General features: G+C 49.7%; 1 protein-coding gene across 1 annotated transcript in view; it reads right to left on the bottom strand.

Moving 5' to 3' along the window:
- The window catches only part of LOC119391859 (fatty acid synthase), a 306146-nt gene that overhangs the window by 136756 nt on the left and 141642 nt on the right, over positions 1-27748 (bottom strand). The window contains exon 10 of the mRNA XM_037659508.1: positions 13479-13708. Within this exon, the coding sequence (XP_037515436.1) occupies positions 13479-13708 (230 nt within the window). The remainder of the gene's footprint in view (positions 1-13478; positions 13709-27748) is intronic.

The raw sequence follows: 27748 nt of genomic DNA, 5'->3' as shown, positions 1-27748 counted from the left end.
GTGTTTGCGTAAATACCGTGTTTGCGTCTCGAGTCGCCGTGCCTGTCATTGTGTTTGAGGCAAACGCCAGGGCTTCATTTGGCGTCTTATTTCAACGAAATAAAAGCGCGCACTGCAGATGGTGTTTAACTGTTGGGAGTCATTGCATTCGTTGCCGTCACGTTCACGCAAATGCGGTGTACTCGACTAAAGTGACGGTGACTGAAAGCTTTACGTGGAATTGTTTCTTGCTCCGGCAATTTACACACGCGTCGCCACAACTCCTTCAGCCCTTTAACATTCGACTGTTTTCAAAGCGGGGCCCAGTTTTGCTGGAACAGGGGCTCCTACCTTCTATGAATGTGTGTGTCTGTGCGAATATATATATATATATATATATATATATATATATATATATATATATATGTGTGTGTGTGTGTGTCGCCGATCGCCAGGCAACAGGCTTTTCTATCCCCCCCCCCTGCCTTACCCCGGGCCAATTTATGACCTGTTTGTATTGAACACATGAGGATTTGTCGGGTACCTCCGCGCGCTTTACGTGGGAGCCTCCGTGGAGTAAGGTTTATTCGTGGCCGCGTTGCTGCTATCGGGCCATCAATGTGACGCGTATATTTAAACGTGATGATGGCAGGCTGCTGCCGTTTATGAAATGAGGTTCCCTGAAAGCTTCTCCCTACAAGAGGCAGTGCAACGCGGTGCCGTTTTTAGAGGGGGTTTATTGTTTATCTGAAAGAGCCTATCGTGACATGTTGGGTGGGGAGAAAGTCACTGGCGCACAAGTAAGTGGTCCTATGCAGAGGCAATGGCCACGCCGTCATTTATGTGCTTATCATCCGTATACAAGCATCACTGCAGTGGCAGGCAAGAACCTCCAGTCAGCCCAGTCCTTGCAGACACGCGGGCATCATGCGGACGGCTCGTCTGCGTGGTCCTTGTCGCTCTATTACCTGCTGTTACCATGTGCTATCATATAGGAATGTGGCCACAAACGCTACGCGCGTCAGACGCATTCGGCTGTCTACGGGCCACAGCCAATACTGAACGCATGCATATCAGATATTTGTCTGCGTCTGCCGACGCGGCCCCTCTTTTCCGCTATGGATCCCATCGAGGTGACATCGGAACGCGACTCTCTTTCTGACGAAGTTCCTGCAGACGACTCGCCGCCAACGCCACTCCGGTATTTCAAAAAACACCAGAGTGGTAACATCCTCGGCAGTGCTGTAAGGCAACTTATCTTGAACTGCTACATTAAGCTGCGGCACCGAAAGCCATATCCAAGCGTGGCTGAAGCTTGCGACACCGTCGCTGACCTGCTTGGCGTCAGTCCATCTACAGTGTACAGCGTCAGGAACGATGCCAAAGTGACTGACGGCGTGCTGACCACACCATCACGGAAGCGGCCAGCACGTGTTGGCAAGGACCGTCGGACCACGTTGTACGATGACTTTACGAAGTGTGCCCTGAGGACATGCGTGCACAGTTTCTTTCGGCGCAACGAGGTACCCACAGCCACAAAAATCGCCGCACAGTTTCGTGCCAGCGACGACCTGCCTGACCTAACACCATGGACGGTGCGGCGCCTGCTGCAAGACATTGGCTTCAGGCACGAAAAAAGAAGCAGAAACTCGCTGCTAATTGAACGGGATGACATTGTCGCTTGGCAGCAAAGTTATCTCCGTGACATCGCAACGTACCGAGACGAGGGCCGTCCCATATACTATTTGGACGAAACATGGGTGAGTGCCGGGCACACCGTATCGAAAGTGTGGACTGACGGTACTGTGACATCGTCACACGACGCCTTCATGCGGGGCCTTACGACTGGACTGAAGCAGCCATCAGGAAGAGGTCAACGGTTGATAATCAGCCACATCGGCAGCAAGGACGGCTTCATTGATGGCTGTTTGGACATATTCCGTGGAAGGAAGACTGGAGATTATCATGAGGAGATGGACGGAAACCGTTTTGAAAATTGGTTCCAGCGTGTTATTAAGAAACTTCCTGAGGGAAGTGTTATCGTCATGGATAATGCTCCCTACCATTCCCGCAGGGTCGAAGCTGTGCCAACAACGGCCTCTCGCAAGGATGCAATTGTGCAGTGGCTCACCGAAAAAGGTGTACCTTACGATGCCGGTATGAGGAAGAAGGAGCTGCTAGACATTGTCTCTTCGCTCAAGCCACGCTTTCAGAAGTATCGCATTGATACAGCTGCAGAGAATGCTGGCTGTGTTGTGCTAAGGCTTCCTCCTTACCACTGCGAATTAAACCCCATTGAATTGATCTGGGCGCAGGTAAAGAATGGTGTCGCAGCAAGGAACAGAACATTCAAACTCTCCGATGTGGAGGACCTGTTGAGGGAGGAAGTGGAAAAAGTCACTGCTGTAAACTGGGCCAATGCTGAAAGACACGTCCGTGAGACTGAAGCATTGTTCTTTCGAAACAGCGGCAGTAGCGACCACATTAAGCCGATAATTATTATGCTAGACGGGGACGACGCAAGCGACGATTCGTCACGGAGTGAGCAAAGTGGCGATGAGGATCCACTTCCTCGGAAACACATGATTGCCGCTTGAAAACGAGACTATATGCAGACGGTCATTTCCCTGTGTTTCTATCTGCAAATGCAACGATTAACTACGATATTTTGTAATTCTGTGAGCTACCCCATTATCTCACTCGACCATTGCCGGACATGGTTCCCGACAGCATGTGCATACGCCAGAATTCACGTCTTGGCCAGATCGTTGTGCGCCGGCTGATTATGCATGGCGCAGGTTGCCTCCCCGCCATCGTGTGTGACATTTATAAAGCAATGGCCCTATCCTCTGCTCACAACGCGCCAACCCTGCATGCTGTACGTGGGTGCCAGTGACGCGCAATAGACAGAGACCACCACACCGATCCAGGGAGTGCCGCGCTCGGCTCGTAAGGCTGAGGCTCTCGCGGAGGCCCATGAATATCTCCGTGTGCTTCACCACATCGAATGCCTCCACCGAGCGCTGGTTCCCCTTCTCTCCGGTCCGCTTCCGACCAGCGTAAACGAGGCGTTGCTGCGACTCTTCCGAAATCGCGAGTTTCCCGCGTCGTCGAACTTTGTCGTCGACGGCCCTGCGATGAGAGCTCCTTCGCCTGCGCCGCACCGACGCGCGGCACTAAAAGTGTACCTCGGACGATCAATACACCGTGCGCCTTGCAGTGCCATCATGCAGGAGGCAGCCGCAAGACTACGCGATGACCTTGCAGTGACACATGTTCCCTATGACGGATCCGTCCCCGAAGACCGTTTCGCGGCTGCCGCAATGATCGCGCCAGACATCGCCACTCTAAAGCACTGCCGCCTTAGCTGCCGGTTGTCATCCACCGCGGCAGAGCTGGTCGGTGTAGAGCTAGCTCCTGACATATTCCGCAAGTCACCGACCATCACAAGCGCGGCGATATTCTGCGACCCGTGGCCAACACATTCGCAGGTATTGGTGGAGGGGTGCCGTCGACCACTCGCCCAAGGCGACGCCTTGAGCCTCCTCATTCTGCAAAAACAAGGCCGCAGCATCGCGCAACAGTGCACCTGGACTTGCGAACAGAAAACGCTAGCCCCGCGGAGCACCCTCTGCGAACTGCGCCGACTGCAGGGCCTCCGAGACACTCCAACATCTGTGCGAGAGTGCAGCCAGCACTGTTTCGTAGTGCGAACAATTCAGCGGTTACCGCAAACAAGGCTTGCCTTGCTATAATTTATACTCCAGGAGCTTCGGCACCAGCCTAACTGCAAGTAACGCCATTTGCGCCGCTTCTACTGCTCTTCCCATCGCCAACTCCCCACTCTTTTTCTTTTGTCCAATTCCCCTGTGTGTTACGGTTGAAGTGTTCTCACCCGGGAGACAGTTACCGATCGCACCTACTCCGTTTTCTCTTCCTGCCAAGAATTACTGTCTCTCCTCCCGAGTCGTATACCCCAGTAGCCCCAATGAATGGCTTCATTTTGTGTAACACGAGAACAACACTGCTGGAATCGACCTTGCGTAAGCAAACTTGCTAACCTGTGTGACACCAATTACAGATTTGCTTTGTATACGTAACTCAATGCACAGTTAGTCGAACATGGCTGCTGCCCCTTCATTCTCTGCCGGCTTGGTGTAGTGACCCAGTGTGCCGACAAGAATTTTTCAAGGCAGGGTAGTCTCACTTTCCTGTCATGAAAAGTCTGACCCAGACTCACTTTATACTTCCCAGAAGTGCCGTCTCAACAAGCACCACAAGGATGTTCACTATTTTTTCTGGATCCATCACACTTTCATGTTCACGATCTCATCACTTCACTTGTGACAATTAATGTTCTCTAGGAAATCCTTCAGTGATTATCTGATATGAGTTTTTGCTTTGCTAAAGTTTGGGCCATTGACCTGCACATTCAAAAACGCATGCGCTGGATAATACCTGCTAATTACACTGGATGATGTCATATGAATACAGGGCATGAAGTCATAACCACACCACTCTACAGCAGGAAATGAGGTGGAACGTTCCGTTGAACGACTCCAAAAGCACTTATGCAGGCTGGTACTGTAGCCTTACAGCACCGATTTGCGAGATTTTTGTGCTGGCAGCAGCGCAGTCCACACAGAGCACGACACGAAACCTAGCAGAAGGAAATGTTCAGGCGAAAATTGCATCCTCTCAAGATACAACACGAATTATGGAACTGTATGGACACAAAAGTAGTCTGATTACGTGTCATTAGGCCACTTTCATTATTTAGCTCTTCATAATTTTAAACTTCATGAAAGATACATTCTGTGATGTATTGCAGCATGTACGGCGTGGCTTGTCTGAGTTGGCTAAGGAAAAAGTTCAGCAGCATTTCACTTATATAAAAAACAAGGCACATGATACCAGCAAAACAAGTACACAACAGTTATGACACTACGGCGCAACAAGTGAAGTCTAGGTCCCATAGCATTTTTCATGCCATATCTTTTCTTCTCGATACTATTAAAGACGCTGCTTCTCAATCAAGTGGACACTATCATCAAGAGGCGAGCACATATTGCTACCTTGCATATCTACTATGTTTTCCAATTTGATATGCACACATACTCTAAAGCATAATGGATGTTAGGAAACTGTTCATAAGGCAAAGTCAGTAATTTAAAGACAAATATTTCTCTGTTATTGCAAAGCACAGTGTTTAATGGGCTGTGTTCTGTGTTGCATCTTTACAGCACAAAGCTTAAGGTACTTTTGCATAGGGCTTTTATTTGGAGACGTACACACTTCACCGTGCAAACATGCACATACTTATGACCTGTCATGCCCTTTCGTAATGTACACATACATAGTTACACGTTGCAATGTAGGGTAGACAGAAGGTACACGTGATTGCAACATTGCATTACGTGTACAACATTTCTCTCTTGCAAGAATGCAACCACATAATAAAGCACTGTGACAAAAAAATCAAGGCATGTCGCGCAGCAAGTAAATGGTTCTACAACAAACTTCCTTAAACAGAGTAAGCACTTGAAAATTGTAAACAGTTGAAAAATTACCTACGGTCCTTATTATCAAGCACTCTGTGGCTAAAAAAAAAGGTTTAAAACACCATTAAAAAGCACCACTAAAAACAGATAACACGGGGCATGCGCGTGTACATGAAACTTGAACACTATTGCGCAAGAAAACTGCCCAAGTTCACACATTTCTTCAGTCATGAACTCATTTTGCTATGTAATGTGCAATGTAGGAAGATACCAAGCACTTAGGTCTATCGTGCAACAGCTGGATTTGTATGAGGTGGTTCAGTTGACTATTTGAATAAAATTATTCACTACAAGTGCTGCACATTATCTAAGGACATGCTATGTGTGTGGTGGTCCTTTGTATGCACACGTGCAATGCATTTTCTGCTGCAATGCCACAGAACTGGGAGCCGAACTTTGCTTTCACAGTGGAATGCATATTAAAATAATATTATCTGGGGTTTAAAGTCCCAAAACCACGACATGATTATGAGGGAAGCCGTAGTGGAGGGCTCAAGAAATTTCGACCACCTGGGGTTCTTTAACGTGCACCTAAATCTAAGTACACGGGCCTCAAAACAGTGCAAGGCAATGCACCCTTATTGTTTTGTTTCACGAGCCCCCCCCCCCCCCCTACTGCACTTTAATATAAACAAATTATCACTGGGTAACACATGCACCCAATACAGGCGAAATGCAAAATACGCGCGCTAGACAATAGTAAGAATTTCTAATATGAAATCGTTAAGTATGATACGCCATTAAAAACAAAAGCTTTTTCTTCTTTTTTTTTCACTCAATAATAGCTTTAGCGGTGTCGCTTCAGTTACAATCATGACAGATGCACTCGAACGTTCTTGTGTCACAGCGATATTATGTAGAGCGCATCATTTCGCGGTTTTGAAGAGAAACATTACCGCGCACAGCGTTTTTCATGCAAGGCGTTCGTGTATCGAGCGTGAAACAAGGACTTACGCAACGGGCACTTCAACCTTGCACATCATAATGGGCTAGTGGAACTGAATTCCGTTAACACTACGCAGCTGCGCCAATAGGCACACGTCACGTAATCCCACACGCACCGGATGACCACAATTCTCTTTAAAATGCACACACCACTGCATATTCACCACACCTGGTTTGTTTGCTTTCACACTGTGTTGCGCTAACGGGTTATGTTGGTCGCTTTCTTTTTCTCACGCTTCACCGCACACAGCACAGCGCATGTCACAAAAGACCACCAAAATTCCCACGTTGCGAACTCTAACACACACTCACACACGCACATGTGGCAACGATAATGCCATGGCTTTTGCGGGCGGTAAATCATACACAGACGCGCACATTCCGACTTCAACCTCACCGACTGCACACGGATGAACGCGACGACAATCGCCGAGTGTGGTGACCCTCAGGCGATAGGCTCGGTGTATCCGAGCGATGGAGGGAACACACGCCGTGTTGCTACTTCACACTGCCGAAACGACGGAACGCGATCAAGCGTTGTCAAACACTCCGAGCAGCTGCCGCTTCGGTGCACTTGAAACGCGGCACAATCACAAGCTTCTACTTCGTCGAATGACGACCGCCGAGGATTATGCTGAGCACTTGTGGGTAACAGTAGAAAAGAGCTTCTTCTGGAAGAAACAAACACCACAGGAAACTGGGGAAAACCGAATTTACGCCTCTCGGTCTCGGTTCAGCGGCACCTCGCCTCTCGTTGCGAACGGCGCCATGTTGCATTTTTCATTGGTTCGTCTTAATCGTTACGTCATGGTAAAGAGCGGCCGTAATTGGACGCGCATAATACAAATGGACAGTGGTGCACTTTACTTTTTATTCTTAGCTTGTCACCGACTATAGTCTCCGGTCGCTAGCCGCGTCTTGCGGGTTCGGCGCGCTTGAAAATGACATGATCAGGCAGCAGCTCTTTATTGGCGTCGCGTCGCAAAATGTCCGTTGCCGACTCCTCCAGAAAGGATCGTCTATCACTCTTTCCGAAGCCCTCTCGATTGCGCGAGAGGATGAACTTGTCCGTGTGCAGTTGGAGCACTTCGCTCCGCATTCGGTGCAGCAACTTTCTGCTGCGGGGCCACAAGGCGCCCATTCTTCGTTCCACGGGACGCGCCAACATGGCGGCCCTTCTTCGTCTCGGCGCGGCGGTCAACATGGCCGCCCGCCTGCACAGTCCTTTCGTGGCGGTCAACATGGCGGCCCCTCCGCGTCGCGGGGTCGAGGAAGCCGTCAACATGGCGACTCCATGCCGCCGAATTCAGCTTTTCCGGATCAACACCGAGCTTTGGGCTCGCACGCTCAATTTTCTTCGCATAATTCAACCGCACACTGCTTTCGTTGCGGATCGGCACGGCATTTAGCCAACTTTGCGCAGTGTCCGGCAAGAAACCGCACTTGTCTTGCGTGCGGAAAAATTGGACATTTTCAGTCCGTATGCAATTCCCGTCCAGTAAATCTTCCTGAACCAGGTTCTTCATCTGCTCCTTCGAGCACTGCTCAGACCAATACGGTCACAGTTCTAAACGTGGATGGTCTCCACACTTCTTCCGAGTCACGTGTTACAGCTTCAGTGGGCAATGTGCCCTTGTCTTTTCTGGTGGACACAGGCGCTTCAGTCTCGTTGATCAACGCCAATGACTTTCAGCATTCATTTCCGCACATTCAGTTGGCACGCTCATCTACCATCCTGCACTCATATTCAAAGGGAATCATTCGCCACTTCGGCCAATTCACGGCCAACGTCAAGTACGCCGGAGTGCAGGCTCCGATAACATTCTTCGTGACACCATGTGGCCGATCTCTTCTTGGCCTTGATGCCATTCGGTTGTTCGGCATCACCATCTGCGGTGATACACTACGATGTTATTCTTCGAAATCCAAAACAACTCTTCCGGTACCAAATGGGACGATGCCTGCTACACTGTCTTCGGCTCCAGCGCCGTCTGCTTCGTCGATTGTGTCGACCGTTCGCGCTTCGCCGACTTCCGGTCCCACGTCTTCTGCGCCGTCCACTGCGTCACCGCTTACGGCTTCGGAGACATCTTTTTCGTCGATGCAGGATCGACCTGTTGTTGTGTGTGCTTCACCTGGTGCGGTGTGCCCTGTGCGTGCGCCCGTGCTTCGTTCCACTTCGCCGATGCGTCCGCCAGCCAGGCCTGCCCCACCGCTACCTCAACATTCAGCCTGTGGAACGATTCCTTCGCCTGGTGGGGAGGACTTGCCAAGCGCGTGTGACCGGGGTGCTGAGTCACCTCCTTCTACACATCAAAGGCGCCGCACTAAGCGGAAACGTCGGAAGCCTCGACGTTATGAGGACTATGTTCAATAGTCATAACAAGTTCTTTTCTTATACAATTGCTCATTACGTGCAGTGGACTTACTCTGTGTGCATTATCGATGCATTGTTTCTCTGTGCAGTGTGTGCAGTGTTCTGTGCAATATTTCGTAAATAACTGAACTGAATTGTCTTACGCATTTTTCAAATGTGTATCTTGTGAATTTCCGTGTGATTTCAGTTTTTCATGCTTTCTTCACTTTTCAGTTTTTCACTTTTCTTTCGAGGAGGGGATGGTGTTGTGTTGTGTTTCGGTTTCGAAAATGCTTTGTAAGATACCAGGGGGCGCCGCTCTGGTGTCGTTATTCTACCGGCGCACTTGTAAATAAAAGGGGTGTGTGAGCAGTACTCGTTGTGAGCGGTCGTACTTCTTTTCTTCGGCGCTTCGCGCCAACCCGCGTGTTCGGGGCTGGACGGCGTCCCCGCCGGCCGCGTTCGTCGAGCCGGTCGTCTTCGTCTGCTTCCCTCGTCGGGACCACCAGCCGCCGACACAGCAGCATCCATCACACAAGTCTCGCACGACGAAGATCAGTTAGTTATCAGGCTGACATTCTTCACGATGTGGGTCTCGGGGATGGTTAGGCCTCAGCTTCACTGCTTCACTGAACGACGGCTTCACAAAAGTCCTCCAGGCTACAGATGCGGTCGAGAACTCGTAATGTCCGCTCACTCTCACCTCTGAAGGTCCTTTCCCGGGTTTCACGGCACCGTAATGTAAAGAAAAGGACAGGCCGCCTTCCCCATGGTGAAGCTTGTTTGTTTGTTTGTTTTACCTTCTGTTCTATGGCACGTACCCACTCTGTGGGATGGGCCAAGAATATGTAGTTGAAGTTTAATATCTTATTCGATGAATGTGAAATGATTAAAAAAATTCAGAGTAGAAATGGTAATAATAAATAAGACATCAAATTAAGACTTCAAAAATTATGCTATTGAGCTCGTATTTCAGACCGTCGTATTAAATTGATCAGAACAATTTGGTGAAATTAGATATATTGAACCGCATTTTAATAAAGAGCGTTTTTGAAGGAAGATTAAAATGGTACACGTTTAGTGGTTTGTATGAAATTACACACGGCATTGAAGGCATCCCTATGGCAGTATCCCAACCCTGAGGGTCCGAAGCTTAGTACAATTTCTTCAGTTAAGTTTAAGCCTATTTTTAGCAGCGGAGTAATGAGCAGTCGTGATCTAATAATTGAATATATGCAGCACGACAAAAAGAAATCTGCAATATTTATTGGAACATACTGATGCTATCTTAATGATGATAGCGCCCCTCCTCGTCTTCTACACGATTTGCAACATATAGTATAATATAGCAAGAAAGTGGGAAAGGGAAGTGAGGGTGAGAAGGAGAGATGTAAGGGTGAGCAAAAGGAAAAGTAAGAGGGGCGACACTGAAGCATAGCATATAAGGAATGAGAAGGAGAGAAATATAGAGAATAACATTGAGAAAGAGGGAAGATAAAGAGAAAGGGAGAGAAAGAAATGGAGAGTGAAACAAAAAAGTATAAGTAAACAGGCAGGAAAAGGACATAGAAAAAAAGAACGAGAAGAGAGAAAATGATTAGTCACGGAAACGAGCAGTCCACTTTCACTTAAGGTGGACGTTGCGAATCTTCATTGTTGAACTACGCACAAGAGAAATCTCTCACCGACACTACATTGCAGGTCAAGATCCAGTGCCTGTATGTACAGGGTGGCCAGTGAACGGTTATACTGCGCGAGCAGTCGGTTTTTTTTTTAATCACGAAGCCCGCTATACTCGCGGACAACTTTTCTTGCCAATGAAGCGAAGGCTACAGAACCACAATGCACGTATCCTACCGCTAATGAATGTAGTCTCACAATTGCGTGCGTATTTTCTACGTGAGATATATGAAATACTCCTTCATTTTTTACATGTAGCTTTTTGAGACGCAAGGCAGCGCACGCAAGCAAGGTATTTGCATTTCTTTTACTTTATACGTTGTTACCTTGCGTTTTTGCGTGGGTAAAAAAGTCGCACCTTTTACCCATACCTAAGACGCTAAGCAGCGTGTGCGCCGAAATGCAGCGCTAGCCATCACTTTCCGAGGAGTTACGAGACGTGCGCCAAGCCGGACTACTTCGCGTAGCAGTATATGTGCAGGTGCTCCGCCCCTGTAGCTTTCCCTTCATTGCCAAGAAAAGTTGTCCGCGAGTATAGCAGATGCTGCCTGCGTCGTCGTTGTTTCTCGCGGGCGAGGGCTCGTTCTCGTTCCTTGTGAGCTGATAGTTCGGCGTTCATCGCATAAAGAGCGTTTCTATTGTGAAGGCGCGCCCTTCGCTCTCTCTCGCCACACGGCGAGCGCTGAGGCGGTGGCGCCCTCTGTTGCGCTCAAGCGAGTGGAGCATACGACGATGCACATGCGACAGCATACGATTTGGCACGATGCTCGACGACACGCCGAAACCCTAAGGTGCTTCGCCCATAAAAAAAGAAAGAAACCGTGACATGCGCGGAAAGTGCAGCACAACCACAGCGAAAGCTGGAAGAGCGGCATTTGTAGATCCCATTGTAAACTCTCTTGGGGATACTAACACAAGTGCATTCTAAGCTACCCACTACGCCATAAATCAATTTTTTGTGAATTTGGGAGGCACCGACTACGTCACTACTCGCGATTTTGCGGAGAAGCGAGGTACCCGCTTCACATGTGTAGCGCATTATGTGGAATTTGTTGATGCGACGGCTGATGACGATGAATGTTTATGGTTGAGTCCCTTGTAATGGGTTGGAAGCTTAAGAGGACCCACTCTTTACGTAATTTGGGTTGTGTGAAGTCTGGTGTTTATTTCAGTCTCCTACCATGCTATATAACATAAGTGAGCGTGAGAAAGAGAGAGAGGGAAAGAGCGCTATTGAGGCCGTGAGGAAATGCATCATGGGTACCTTACGGGCTCCCTTGGTGACTAATACAAATACACTTTCGAGGTGCCCACTACACTGTAAATCATCATAATTTTTGTGAGGTGGGGAAGAAGCCACTCTGTCATTTTTCGTCATTCTGCGGAGAACCGTTGTACCCGCTGCACATCTGGAAGGCACTATGGGCATTTTTTTGATGGTGTGCCTGATGACCATCAAGAATTATGGCTGAGCCCTTTGTAATGGGTTGGAAGGATTCAACGACCCACTCTTTGCGTAATTCGCATTTTGTAACGCCTGGTTACAGACGTCGCGTCGTGTGACGCCTGGTTGTTATTTCACTCCTCTATCACGCTATATTACATACGTTAATGCGGTTTCTTTCCGACATGAAGCCTGTATAGAGTCTTTTCGCGACAGAGGTTCAAGCACCGGCGCGTCTTTGTGATAGAATACCGGGCTCACACGCGGAGGGCCCATGTTCGAACCCCGTTCCATCCTGGATATTTTTCTTATTTCGCGCGATAGTGGTTACGGACACCGGCGGCGGACAACTACGGCACCGAAAACGGCTGCTGTTGTGATCTTATAACAGCTTTCGCTGTAAAAAGAAAGGAAACTGAACAGAAACAAAGAAAGCCGCCCAGAATGGCCCTTCCTTCAGACTTGGCACCAATAGTGCGAAGGTGTCTAAATTCCTATTATCTGCAGCTAGGCATTTTCGGAAGAAAAGGTGCCGTTTCTGCATATACCTACGACTGTTTTTCTTTATCGATGAACTTACCTTATTTTTAGCCTCTGGAAAAATTGTGACAGCATTATGAACTGTGATTCGTCTAACAATCACTGCGCAAAGTGAGTCATACGCAACAAAATCACCATAAAGGAACACGTGTATTTGCGCCGAAGTCTGGGACATGATGTAAACGGCGACAGTGCCAACGTAACACACTGTCCTTCGTTCGGTAACGTTAGATCAATTCCGGCATTATAGCTGAAAGTGCGAAACGTAATTGGGCATGCATTTAAAAAGATGCGATGCGATGAAAACCAATTTCAGTGAAAGTAGAATGAAAGACTACTTCACAAGTGCCAAGGTAGCACCGAGGTTAGTGCACGCAAAGAAGCAGAGGCAGCAACAATATTTCATTTGAAAATACGAAAGCCCGGCCAGTAACGCTTACGCATCGTCAACGATACGTAAATTTTTTTGCGCAAATAAAGCGACTTCCCGTCGGAAGCGTATGAGAACTTGCGCCATAGCGATGTTCATATAGCAGTTAACTAAAAAAATGTAAGTCTGCCGTCAGCGCATTTGCAGTTCTACATTCTCTGGCCAAAAGAATGAGAGATTCCTTAATCGTGCTAGCTTGGAGATCACAAGTTTTAATCTATACAGACATGTGCTAGGCCAAAATATGAAAGCCGAAAGCGTCAGAGCGCCAGAGTGTTAAAGTAAATTTATGATTTTAGATATGTGAAGCAAGGCGAACCGCTCTTTAAAGATTGCGGTTTGAGTCTGCGTCTTTAATTTGAGTTTAGTTGATGAATTTAGACACGTGCAGTAAAACAAACCGCTCCTAAAAGCTCATGGTATAGCTTATAATCTTTAAATTTCAGTTATTTTACTCGTGTGGCAATAAGACCAAAAGACGCGCAACCTAGAACATTATCACTTGCACAAAATGGCGGCAGTCATGTGACCCTAAAGCAGCACCTTTTGCATGGCCTGAACGAAGGCTGGTCTGATGCTCTCCATGTATTTGCTGTGAAAGGCGACACCTGCGCTGTTCACCTCACGCACGAAGACGCCTTCAGCTTTCAGCTCTTCGACCCACTTGGCTACCGCATCGGCTGCTCCGGACACCGTGACAGAATTCTCTGCATTGTGACAAGCGGGCTGCACGCCGTCTGGACACCGTTTTGTGGCCTCTTCCCACGTCAGACCTGGAAAAAAGAAACAGAAAATGTGCTCTCGTGCTTTTCATGCATCTTCGTGTCCTGGATAAAATGCTAGATAATAGAAGGAAGGAAAGCTTGTATTTTACGTGATTTTCTTATTATGTTTATTATTCGAGTGAAAATGTTTGATCAATAACTCATTAAGAAATAGCATCAATCGGCATGATTCACCTACAGAAGGCATGACGCTATTCATCTTTCTTCGAAAGTTGAAGAAACTTGATTTTATTTGATTTGATATATGTAGTCATACACACTTGGAACGGATCATTTCGCTAGCACGATTCTGATATACTGAAACCCCTTCTACAAGAAAAAAAGTATCGTCAATCACCTTAATCAGAATAATTTGGGACAAATCGTAGATGACGAATGAAATACGCAGTAAAGACGACATACACACTATAGGTTCGAACGCTTGTAACGCCTAATAACCTGTAATATCAACATGACAAATTTAGGGCTAACAATAATTATGCGTATTGTTATGCACCACTCATCAAGAGGACGAAGAAGAGGAAGACCGCTGGGTCATTGCTTCTAATGTTCTATCCTTGGGAGCCTCCTCATTTGGTCATTCTCAACGGGATGTCTGTTCAGCTGTACAAAATGTTTTAATTGAATCAGGGCGGTTTTGATATTGAATTTTGAAATTAGCATTATTATTTTTCTTCTAACTAGTCTATAATTCATTAGTCATAGAATTCATATGTGACCACTTTTATCTATAAATTATTCGTTGCTTGGCCAATCCCCCAGAGTGGGTGTAAGCCATTCATAAATGCAATCATCATCATTATCATAATCCTGTGTCGCCATCGCGGTTATTGTCACCCCGATCACTGTGCTCGTGTAAATACCCGTCTTCTGTCGTCTCCCAGTAACATCTCCCCGTAAGATCATTTACATTCTAAAGACATTGTTTGATATATATTGCCAGGATTATACGCTTCAGAACCTTGGACGTGATAAAACTTTTCAGTGGCTTCCAGGCCACTGTTGCACCAGCGGAAAAGAACATGCCGATAATGCCGCTAGTCTTGCTCGTGGAAATACCGTGCAAGGAGAAATTCCATTATCAAGAACCGGCCTAGCAGCAAACCTTCGTTCGCTCGCGCGTGATGTCACTCATTTAGGGGTGTGCGAATAGCGAATACCAGAAACAAATCGAATATGAATTCAACAGTGATGACACCTAATCGAATACGAATACAAATCGAATGACATTGGAATAGTTTTCGAATAGAAAGCCGACCATTTACAAAGGAAGCCTAGGTTTCCATAACAATTTCTTTTACGGAAATATGCAAAGCCCTTAACAACTGAAAATTACCTTACTTTAACCGACAAAAAGCCACAATAATTTAAACTGATATAACCCGTTACACAACACGGACTAGATGCTTCGATATATTTTTTACCTGCAGGTAGAAACGCAGCGCTACTTCAGAATTGAAGATGGTAATTCGTGTCACTTTTTCAATAAAAGTGAGGCATAAAATTTACGCAATGTTTCAAGAATCAAAATTTTTATATTATTATGAATATCATGCTGATGATGATACTAGATTAAGCACACACTTACTTCGGCTACAATGGACATTTAAGAAAGAACGCGGTAGCCTCGTAAGAACTTTAGCTGCATTCATCTTAGTAATGCAATAATGAAAACAAGAAAAATGATTCTTCGCTGATGCAACCATTTGTTGCTTAGGGTTTTTCCGTTCGGTGCTGATTATTCCAAAAGTATTTGAAACAGATTCCTTACTTCGTATGTGCACTATTTTATTGCAGCAACAAATCGAATAGTACGCTATACAACTCGTTATCCGAAACTTTCGAATATTAGCACACTCCTGCACTCATTCAATGTGGTATACGGCCGGTTTTCTGCATAGCCGCCTTCAGCGCCTGGATTCGTCACTTGAATTTTAAATTCCATCCTGAACAGCTCCTGCTCTATTTGTTCGGTGCCTGGTAGATATGTGTGCCGCCGCGCCGCGCCGCCGCCGAAGTCCCGAGAGAGATCACGCCGCCGCCACACAATAATTGCGGCGCGCGGCCGTTACTCTTTTATTAACCCGAACGGCCAATCGGGGCATAAAGTACATCACTGTACCGGGCAAGCACTTCTTGATGTGTCTATGTAAGGGACTGCCCATTTCATGCGCCGCTGATTGGCCGAGCTCGGCAAACAGCGCGCTCTTTTTGACGTCACGAAGCTTTCACAACTCTCGACAAAAATGAGAGGGACGGAATGTGCCTCAACCACGGAGGGAAAAAAAACGCCAGGCCTGCGCTGAAACCGCAGCACAGTCAGAGCGAAAGCTGGAAGAGCGGCGTTTCTAGAGCCGGTTTTAAGCTCTCTTGGCGCGACAATACAAGTACACTAGAAAGGCACCCACTACGCCATAAATCACAATTTTTCTGAAGTTGGGAAGCACCTACTAAGCCATTATTCGTCATTCTGCGGAGAAGCGAGGCACCAGCTACACGTCTGTAAGGCATTATGTGCACTTTGTTGACGCGACGACTGATGACGATGAATAATTATGGCTCAGCCCCTTGTAATGTGTTGGAAGATTTAAACGGCCCACCAGTTATGCAATTTACATTGGGTGACGCCCGGTCGCTATTTCCTTCTCCCGTCATGCTGTATACCATACGTTGACGTGGGAGAGAGACGGGCGGGGGGGGGGGGGGGGGCGAAGAACTTCACTGAGACCCCGAGGAAATGGATCATGCGCTTATGGGCTTCCTTGGCAACCAATACAAGTTCACTTGCGAGGAACCCACTACGCTATAAATCATTGTAATTTTACTGAGACCCCGAGGAAGTGGATCATGCGCTTATGAGCTTCCTTGGCAACCAATACAAGTGCACTTGCGAGGAACCCACTACGCTATAAATCATTGCAATTTTTGTGAAGTAGGGCAGCAGGCACTGCCACATTTTGCGCCATTCTACGGAGAGCATTGGTACCTGCTAAACGCATGTAAGGCATTATGCGCTCTTTGCTGATGCTGTGCCTGATGACGATGAAGAATTATGGCATAACCCTTTGTAATGGGTTGGAAGCATTCAACAACCTACTCGTTGCGCAATTCGCATTATGTGACGCCTGGTTACAGAATTCGCGTTGTGCGACGCTTGGTGCTTATTTTACTATTCAACCACGCTATATTGAATATGCTAGTGTGGTTCCTTCCCAACATGAAGCCTGTATATGACCTTTTTGCAAGGCAGTTTCAAGCACCGGCATGGCTCAGAGGTTGAATACTGGGCTCCCACGCAGAGGGCCCAGGTTCAAACCTCGTTCCATTCGGGAAATGTTTTCTTATTTCCTTTCTTTTTCTTATTTCGAGCGATACTGGTCACGGACACCGGGGCGGCGGCGGCGGACAACTACGGCGCCAAAAACGGCCGGTGAAATGATCTCATAACAGCTTTCGCTGTAAAAACAGCAGATAGCGGAGGTAGTTGTTAGGTATTCATGGTAAAAATACAGGACGTGCCAACGCGAACACAAGAGATGAGTGAAGAAAATGAACAGTTACTTTTGACGTAGACCGCTACGTAGACCGCGGGAATGCGTAGATATATATTTGCGTCTACCTCCTTTTTCGCCTCTGTATGATTTTTCAGTCTGTTAGTGGCGCTTGCGGTGCCTTGACTACTCTCTTGGGTCCGTGTTTGTCGCCCTGTATTTCTAAAGCGCCCAAAAACAGCCTCTGTGAATACAAAAAAACGGGCAGTTTGCTCTAAGTCGCGCAAAGCTTAGCACAACGAAGCACGGGCCTGTCGCCGCTCGTACTCTCCGTCGACCGACACGTCTAGCTTTGAGATCCGCGGCTTACCCTTCGAGACTAAAGACATCCCCGAAATTCTTTCATGCTTTAATTTTTCGGGTGGCAATAAAATACTTTCACGCAAAAAATGCCTGGGTACGGCCCTGCGCTCTTTCTTCGGACGCCCTGTGACTCTGGACACGATCGGGCGAAACCAGGCTATGCACTATAGAGCGGAGGTTGCAGGCGATGTCTCCGTCGGTGGGCGTAGCTTAGATACCACGCGTGCGCGGCTTCGCCAAGTGGTGCGGTATCTGGTAGCTAGACGATGCGATGCTTCCTTCCACTATCTTCCACTCTCTTCTCCTTTCTCTCTCTTTCGTTGATGCTCTCTCTCTGTCTCTCTTCCGTTTCGTTCTGCCGTTCTTTCGCTCTATTTTTCTCTTTCTCATTCTTCCTGCGATACGCTTTACTCTCTCCCCTCATCCTTTCCCTCCTCCTCACCGTCACATATCTCCTCCACATGCTCACTTCCTATTCCAACCGGCTTCCTACTCTATACTGTACAAGGTTATGCTATGCTCTCTTAACGAGCCGAAATAGCCGAGTGGTAGGACGCTCGAGCGCCGTCGGATCGAGGGTAGGCGGATTCGAATCCGGCCTCGTAATAAAATTTTCCCTTTCTCATTCTTGATACTGACACACTATGATTTCAAGCTACGCGCGCTGACCGATCCCTACGACCTCCGAATTGTTTGCGGCATACGTGCGAACCAAAGCAAACGTGTGGTGGAGAGCACGTGACTGCGTGACCCAAGGAATATCTGTTGCGCGCGAACCACGCGGAAAACAAGAAATGCAGAAGAAGAAGAAGAAGAGGTGGAGGCTGAGAAGAAAAAGAGGACTAATCTCGGGACTGTTGGGAGACGTCATTGTAGTTGTTCCTTCTCAGGCACAAGTTCACGCCAACTACTTTAGTTTATTCAACGTGTGCTCTTGAACTGTGCGTTATAAATCTGGTGGAGGTGCACGGTATGATGCCAAGTCCTTCTCGAGTGACAGAACGTAGTCCACAACCACAGCGACTCGGACCCAACGAGCTGACTCCCGTTCATCAGCACTGCAGTCGACGCCTACGTGGTGAAGGTCCTGAATTTGCACCTTTTTTTCAAATTCCCTTATAATCTCAACGGCTGTGAACGGAGACGCAACCAACATGACAGCTCAGGTTACGCCCGCTAACACCGTAGTGAATCAGCCAATGGTGCCGAAGCATTTCCACAGCTACTGCTTTGAGGACGCAGAAGACTGGCTTGAACACTTTTAACGCGTCGCAAAGGCTAACGAATACGATGCGGATCTCAAACTTGGAAGCGTTTACTTCGCAGTGGAAGATAGCGCTCGAACCTGGTACGATAACCACGAAACTCCCTTCCTGTCATGGGACGACTTTCGACGGGAGCTGCTCGTTGCTTTCCCGAATACAGACCGCCGAGAGCCGAAGCTGCGCTCCAAACAAGAAGCCAGCGCAACAACGAAAGCGTGGCCATGTATGCGGAAGACATGTCTCGCCTATGCCGCCAAGCGAATCCAAATATGAGAGAAGGCAAGAAGCTGCGTCATCTGATGCGAGGCGTAAAGCAGGAACTCTTTGTCGGGCTGGTTCGGAGCCCGCCGCGCACCGTTGCTAAGTTTCGTTCCGAGGCGACTACAATGGAAAGGACGCTGCAACAGCGAACAAGGATATAAAACCGGGACATGAACACCACTTCTCTGGACTTATTGCCACCAGTCTTCGGAAACAGCATGGAAGTACTGCGGGAGCTAGTACGGTCTTCTGTACGAGCATAGCTTCTGAAGCAGCGGCTTGACCAGAACGCTCCTATGCTTTCGAACCTGGATGGCGTGATCCCCGAGTAGGTTAAACAGGTGGTACGGGAACCTCAGCTGAACGTACAGCCAGAATTTCCACTACAACAGCAACCGATAATTTCCTATGCCGATGCGCTACTGCGAGCAGCTCCCGGACGTGTCGACATTGCAGCCGCCTTCCCTATGCAGCACCCGATGTCGTCAAGCCCAGTGCAGCCACCGCACGAGAGGAGACTCAGGAAGAGCGATGTCTGGCGTATTCCCGACAGAATACCACTTTGTTATCACTGTTGGGAGGCTGGCCATATCTACACAATGTGCCAATATCGCCAAGCAGGACTTCGTGGTTTTCCCGTAAATGCACCTCGACTACGAAATGGTGAGCGCCCCTTCGAAATCGAGGAATACCTCTTGAGTCGTCAAAGCTCACGTGGCTTTTAACAACACCAATCTCGAGCAACGACGACGGAAAGGTATCGGTCGCCGAGCCCCCGATTTTCAGCAAGCTCTCCAAGGCGTCGTTCACCAAGCCAGCGTCGGGAAAACTAGAGTCAGCGACCTGTGGATGCAAGGCCGTTATCGACGCTGATGCAGAAGAACCTCCATCGCTGACTCTGAACGACGACCGGCTCAGAAACCGGTGCTTTGATAACGACGTTGCTTCCGATTTACATGTGGTCGTTGATGGATACGAAGTCATCGCGCTGATAGATACAGACGCAGATTGTTCACTAAAAAATCACACCATCTCCCGCTAAAGGGGACCATGAGGCGATGCGAAGCAGCGTTTCGGCAAGTAGAGCCCGCGTTTCAGAGGGGGAGTGGAGAGGGGGAGGGGAAAGGGGAGAGGGAGAGGAGGTGTGTGGAGAGGGCTTGCGCATGCGCAGTAAGGGTGGTCACGCCGCTCCCACCACCGCCGGATTGAACTCCGCTATAAGATGCTTAAGACGCTAGAAGACGTAGAATCAGCAATGAGTAAGGTAAAGACACAGTATACTGTGCTGATGGGCGACATTAATGCAAAGGTAGGCAAGAAGCAGGATGGAGATCATGCAGTTGGGGAATATGGCATCGGCTTTAGAAACGCCAGAGGGGAGTTACTAGTAGAGTAGTAGTAAACGCAATAATTTACGCATCTTGAATACCTTCTACAGAAAACGGGCTACTCGTAAGTGGACGTGGAGGAGTCCTAATGGCGAAACTGAAAATGAAATAGACTCCATAATGTGCGGCCACCCGGGCATTGTACAGAATGTGGAAATAGTTAACAAGATCCGATGCAGTGACCATAGAATGGTAAGATCTAGAATTCAACTTGACGTGAGGAAGGAACGGCTGAAACTGCTATGCAAGAAGCCAATTAATGAACTAGCTCTGAGAGGGAAAGTTCAGGAATTCAGAGTTTCACTTCAGAATAGGTACGCGGCTTTAACCGAGGAAACCGACCTTAGCGTAGACGCAATAAATGATAATCTGACTAGTATCATCAATGAGTGTGCAGTGGAAGTCGGGGGTACAGTCGTTAGACTGGACACTGGTAAGCTATCCCAAGAGACGAAAAACCTCATTAAGAAACGTCAAGCTATGAATGCCTCAAATGCAACAGACAAAATAGAGCTGGCGGAGCTTTCAAAGGAAATCAATAGGCGTAAAGTAGCCGACATAAGAAAGTATAATATGGAGAGAATTGAGCATGCTCTAAAGAACGGAAGAAGCCTCAAAGCTATGAAGACAAAACTGTGCATAGGCAAAAATCAGATGTATGCATTAAGGGACAAGGAAGGCAAGGTCACAAACAATATGGATAGAATACTGGAGGTAGCGGAAGAGTTCTACAGAGATCTGTACAGCAGCCGAGGCATTCAGGATGATAACGTAAGAAGGAGTAATATCGCAGAGGAATCTGAGATCCCACCAGTATTGACAGGAGAAGTAAAGAAAGCCCTAAAGGGAATCAAAGAGGCAAAGCAGCTGGTGAGGATCAGGTAACATCAGACCTGTTGAAAGACGGTGGAGAGATTATGTTAGAGAAACTGGCCACGCTGTATACGAAGTGCCTCTCGACGGGGAGGATACCAGAATCTTGGAAGAATGCCAACATCATCTTGATCCATAAGAAAGCGGACGTCAAGGACCTGAAAAATTACAGGCCCATAAGCTTACTGTCCGCTCTCTACACGCTATTTACAAAAGTAATTGCTAACAGAATTAATACGACATTAGAGTTCAATCAACCAAGGGACCAGGCAGAATTTCGTACAGGATTCTCAACAATAGACCATATTGTCACGTGGTCGTGACGTCGACGAAGACAGCGGTCGGCGTTTGCAGGATGAAACTGTTTATTTGGCCGAACTTGTGGCCGGAAAATGAGAACTAGGACTACAGCAATACACGCTGTACAATGATAGCGGCGAACAGGGCGTCGTCCGTCGATCAACTGACAAGCGGTGAAGCGCGTCGGCATTTAAACATGTGCCGTCGAATATTCCAGCATTATCGCTGGCTGTCGTGCAAATTCTAGAATAGGCTCGAGTGTGCGCGTCTTGCGCGCAATCTTAGCAAAACGATCTACAATGATCGCGAAGCCTCTCGAACAATGAGGCGCGGTTTGCGCTGAGCGTTGCTGACAGTCTTTGTGGGCGAGAAACGAATAAACCAAAAGTGATAATAAGAAACGCCCGTGGCAGTGCCCCCCTCTGAAAAAGCATCGTCCCGATGCTTAAAACAGAACAGGCCAATGCATGCAACAATAAATAACAAGAATAAAGCAACAAAGTACAATAAACAATAAGCACAAGCAAGAAAGTACAATAATAAAGCAAAATGACAGTCCTCAGATTCGCTAACGCGTATAATATGGTTTGAGGCGCACGACATGGACAACTTCAGGTCGTGCACGGCGCCGCTGAGAGTTCGTAATGCCGTCAGGGACAACCTCGTAGTCGAGTTCGCCGAGGCGGCGAAGTACCCTGTACGGTCCGAAGTATCGTCGGAGAAGCTTCTCACTAAGTCCCCGTCGGCGTATTGGCGTCCATACCCAGACACGGTCGCCGGGCTGGTACTCCACAAAGCGTCGTCGAAGATTGTAGCGACGACTGTCGGTGCGCTGCTGGGTCTTGATGCGCAGGCGGGCCAGCTGTCGAGCTTCTTCGGCACGTTGTAAGTAAGCGGCGGCGTCGACATTTTCTTCGTCGGTGACGTTGGGTAGCATGGCGTCCAGCGTCGTCGCCGGGCTCCTTCCGTAGACCAACTTGTACGGCGTCATCTGCGTCGTTTCTTGGACGGCCGTGTTGTAAGCGAAGGTCACGTACGGAAGGACGGCGTCCCACGTCTTGTGCTCAACGTCGACGTACATGGCCAGCATGTCGGCGATGGTCTTATTTAGACGTTCGGTGAGGCCATTGGTCTGCGGGTGGTAGGCGGTGGTGCGGCGGTGGCTCGTCTCGCTGTATTTGAAGATCGCCTGAGTTAAGTCCGCAGTAAAGGCGGTACCTCTGTCTGTGATGAGGACCTCTGGGGCGCCATGACGCAAGACGATGTTCTCCACGAAGAACTTGGCTACCTCGGCGGCACTGCCTTTGGGCAAGGCCTTTGTCTCGGCGTAGCGGGTGAGGTAGTCAGTTGCTACGACGATCCACTTGTTGCCGGAAGTCGACGTGGGGAACGGCCCCAGTAGATCCATCCCGATTTGCTGGAACGGCCGGTGAGGTGGTTCGATTGGCTGCAGAAGTCCCGCTGGCCTAGTCGGCGGTGTCTTCCGTCGCTGGCAATCTCGGCAAGTCTTAACGTAGTGGGCTACGTCGGCAGCAAGGCGTGGCCAGTAGTATTTTTCCTGTATTCTGGCGAGCGTGCGGGAAACACCGAGATGTCCAGCCGTCGGGTCGTCGTGTAGGGCCTGGAAGACTTCTGGTCGCAATGATGAGGGCACGACGAGAAGGTAGTCAGTTCGAAGTGGCGAGAAGTTCTTCTTCAGGAGAACGCCGTTCCGTAAGAAAAACGACGGCAGTCCTCGCTTGAATACCTTCGGAACAACGGCGGTCTTGCACTCGAGGTACTCAATAAGGCCCCCCAGTTCCGCGTCGGCCCGTTGCCTTTCGGCGAAGTCGTCGGCACTTATGGTTCCGAGGAAGCAGTCATCGTCGTCGTCTTGCGGCGGTGCGTCGACGGGGGCACGAGACAAGCAGTCGGCGTCAGAGTGTTTTCGTCCGGACTTGTACACGACGGTAATATCGAATTCTTGAAGCCTCAGACTCCATCGTGCGAGACGACCTGAAGGGTCCTTCAAGTTAGCTAGCCAGCATAAGGCGTGATGGTCACTGACAACTTTGAAGGGCCTGCCATAGAGGTAGGGGCGAAACTTTGACGTAGCCCAGAGGATGGCAAGGCATTCCTTTTCTGTTGTGGAATAGTTTGCTTCCGCCTTGGTTTTGGGACGTTAAACCCCAGATATTATTATGCTTCCGCCTTGGATAGTGACCGGCTAGCATAACTGATAACCCTTTCAAGCCCGTCAGTCTTTTGCACAAGGACGGCACCGAGTCCTACGCTGCTTGCGTCGGTGTGTATTTCCGTATCGGCGCAATCGTCGAAATGCGCGAGTATGGGTGGCGTCTGCAGGCGTCGTTTAAGTTCTTGAAAGGCTTGCACTTGCGCCGTTTCCCACCTGAATTCCACGTTATTCTTCGTGAGAAGCGTCAGTGGTTCGGCGATCCGTGAAAAGTTTTTGACGAAGCGTCTGTAATAGGCGCATAAGCCGAGAAATCGGCGCACGGCCTTCTTGTCAGTGGGTGGCGCGAAGTCGGCGATGGCAGCTGTTTTCCGCGGGTCTGGGCGCACTCCAGACTTGCTGATCACATGACCCAGAAACAAGAGCTCGTCGTACGCAAATCGGCACTTTTCTGGCTTCAGGGTCAGTCCAGAGGCCTTGATTGCTTGAAGTACTGCCTCAAGCCGCCGGAGATGCTCGTCGAAGGTTGAGGAAAACACGACGACGTCGTCCAAATACACAAGGCACGTCTGCCACTTCAATCCGGCCAGTACGGTGTCCATGACACGCTGGAACGTCGCAGGTGCCGAGCAAAGACCGAAAGGCATGACCTTGAACTCAAAGAGGCCGTCGGGTGTTATAAAGGCAGTCTTTTCTCGGTCTCTCTCGTCGACTTCGATTTGCCAGTAGCCGGTCTTGAGGTCCACCGACGAAAAGTACGTCGCGTTTTGAAGTCGATCCAGGGTGTCGTCTATTCGTGGGAGGGGGTACACGTCCTTCTTCGTGATTTTGTTCAGGCGCCGATAATCAACGCAGAAACGCAGTGTCCCGTCCTTCTTCTTCACTAACACCACGGGTGACGCCCACGGACTCTTGGACGGCTGGATGATGTTGTCGCGTAGCATTTCGTCGACTTGTTTCTTTATCGCGTCGCGCTCTCGAGTAGAAACTCTGTAGGGGCTCTGACGGAGTGGTCGAGAATGTTCTTCTGTTATAATGCGGTGCTTCGCAAGGGGCGTTTGTCGGACCCGCGATGACGACGAGAAACAGTCCCTGTATTGCAGGAGCAGGGTTTTCAGCTGGTCTTGCTTGGCCTTCGGAAGGCTCGGATTTACGTCAAAATCCGGTTCGTGACCTCTATTCGTCGAAGCAGGTTCGGCAGCATCGAAGAGGGCGAAAGCATCGCTGGCGGCTAGACATTCGTCGATGTAGGCAACCGTCGTACCAAAGTTGAGGTGCCTATATTCGTGGCTGAAGTTTGTCAGCACCACCTTTGCTTTACCGTCATGCAGCTCGGCTATACCTCGTGCGACGCAAATTTGACGGTTCAGGAGTAGGTGCTGATCACCCTCGATGACGCCTTCAAGGTTCGCAGGTTTTTCGGTGCTGACGGAAATAATGACGCTGGAGCGCGGCGGAATGGTCACCTGCTCTTCTATCACATTCAATGCATGGTTGCCTGGCATCGCGTGGGGCGGGAGCGCTTTGTCTGAGGTCAGTGTTATCGACTCAGACCTCAGGTCGATGACGGCGCCGTGGTCACTTAAGAAGTCCATTCCAAGTATCATATCCCTGGAGCAGTTTTGTAGGATTACAAAGCTCGCAGGATAAGTCCGGTTATTGATGGTGACTCGCGCCGTGCAGACACCAATCGGCGTTATCAGATGGCCTCCAGCGGTCCGGATCTCGGGGCCTTCCCAAGCAGTCCTAACTTTCTTCAACTGTGCTGCGAACGGCCCACTGATGACGGAATAGTCGGCTCCAGTATCGACGAGAGCAGTGACGTTGTGGCCGTCGATCAGAACGTCGACGTCGCTAGTCCGCCGTCTTGCGTTGCGGTTAGGTCGCCGCGTCGGGTCACGGCTACGTCGGTTTGCACCGCTGCTTCCGCGTTGCGTCGTCAGGTCTGCTTCCGGTCGCAAAGTTTCGTCTTCAGGGCGTCGTTCGGCGTGCGGCGGGGGCTCGGAACTTCGTCGCGGCGTGGTCGTCGACGGCGGAGGATCTTCAGCATTTCGTCGTTCAGCAACCGCACCTCCATCGGTTGCTGCCCTTAGTTTTCCGGATACGGGCTAGGCGACCGGCCCCGGTTTGGGCCAGTGTACTGCCGGCGGTGCGGTGACATGTAACGGCCGGGCGACGGCGAGCGGGAAGGTCTTCGTTCTTGCCGCTGTGCTCCGGTGAGATAGTCGTCGATGTCGCGAGGCCGTTCGCCTGGCTGCGGGCGCGGCGCGTTGACGGCGAATCCGCGCAGCCCCATCTGTCGGTATTGGCAGCGGCGGTACGTGTGGCCGGCCTCCCCGCAGTGGTAGCAGAGCGGGCGGTTGTCAGGGGCGCGCCAAACGTCGGTCTTTCGGGGGGTGTAGCTTTGGCTTGCAGGCGGGCGGGATAGCGTCGGAGGTGGCGGCGGTGTCTGGCGACGGAAATGCGACGGCGCGGGGCGTTGGTGATAGCGCGGAGTGGCGACAGCATGGCGTGCAACGGCAGCATAGCTCATGGCTTCCGGCTCAGGTTGCGGCGGTGCAGCAACTCCCAGCGAATGCTGAAGTTCCTCGCGAACGACGTCGGCTATGGAATGCACCTGGGGTTGCGATGCAGGAAACATCTTTCGGAGCTCTTCGCGCACGACCGCCCTTATCGTCTCACGCAAGTCGTCGGAGCCCAGCGCATGTGCTTCCCCGTAGTTCGTCGTCGGCGTGCGGCGGTTGTATTGCCTCGTGCGCATCTCGAGCGTCTTCTCGATTGTTGTTGCCTCCGCCAGGAATTCTTGGATGGTCTTGGGTGGGTTTCTGATCAGTCCCGCGAACAGCTCCTGCTTGATTCCTCGCATGAGGAAGCGCACTTTCTTCTCCTCGGGCATCTCGGGGTCTGCGTGGCGGAACAGTCTCGTCATTTCTTCTGTGAAGAGTGCCACGTTTTCGTTAGGCAGCTGCACGCGGGTTTCGAGCAGAGCCTCGGCCCTCTCCTTGCGGACGACGCTGGTGAATGTTGCCAGGAACCTGGTGCGAAAAACGTCCCATGTTGTCAGGGTTCGCTCTTGGTTCTCGAACCAGGTTCTAGCTGCGTCCTCCAAGGCGAAGTAGACATGCTGTAGCTTGTCTTCACTGGTCCAGGCATTGAAAAGGGCGACTCGGTCGTAGGCTTCGAGCCAGCTTTCCGGGTCTTCGAACGACGATCCGCGGAAGGTTGGCGGCTCCTTGGGCTGGCGAAGAAGGATTGGCGCAGGCTGCACGTGGTCGGTCATAGTCGCTGTGGTCGATGTTGAGATCTGCGGCTGCCTGGGTTTTTCGGGGAGGAGCCCGTGCTCTGGCTGCAGTCCCTTCTGCCTGCGGCTTGTTCGACGATCCGGGATTTCCTTGCCGTCGTCCTCCTCGCGGCTTGGGCTTGGGTCAGCGCTCCGCGGTGGCGTCCGGATCATGGAAGAAGCAGCACCTCCACCAGATGTCACGTGGTCGTGACGTCGACGAAGACAGCGGTCGGCGTTTGCAGGATGAAACTGTTTATTTGGCCGAACTTGTGGCCGGAAAATGAGAACTAGGACTACAGCAATACACGCTGTACAATGATAGCGGCGAACAGGGCGTCGTCCGTCGATCAACTGACAAGCGGTGAAGCGCGTCGGCATTTAAACATGTGCCGTCGTATATTCCAGCATTATCGCTGGCTGTCGTGCAAATTCTAGAATAGGCTCGAGTGTGCGCGTCTTGCGCGCAATCTTAGCAAAACGATCTACAATGATCGCGAAGCCTCTCGAACAATGAGGCGCGGTTTGCGCTGAGCGTTGCTGACAGTCTTTGTGGGCGAGAAACGAATAAACCAAAAGTGATAATAAGAAACGCCCGTGGCAATATTCATACTATCAATCAGGTGATAGAGAA

This window comes from Rhipicephalus sanguineus, chromosome 4 (genome assembly GCF_013339695.2).
Source record: "Rhipicephalus sanguineus isolate Rsan-2018 chromosome 4, BIME_Rsan_1.4, whole genome shotgun sequence".
Classification (NCBI taxonomy): Eukaryota; Metazoa; Arthropoda; class Arachnida; order Ixodida; family Ixodidae; genus Rhipicephalus; species Rhipicephalus sanguineus.
This window is presented reverse-complemented; position numbering and strand designations above follow the sequence as displayed.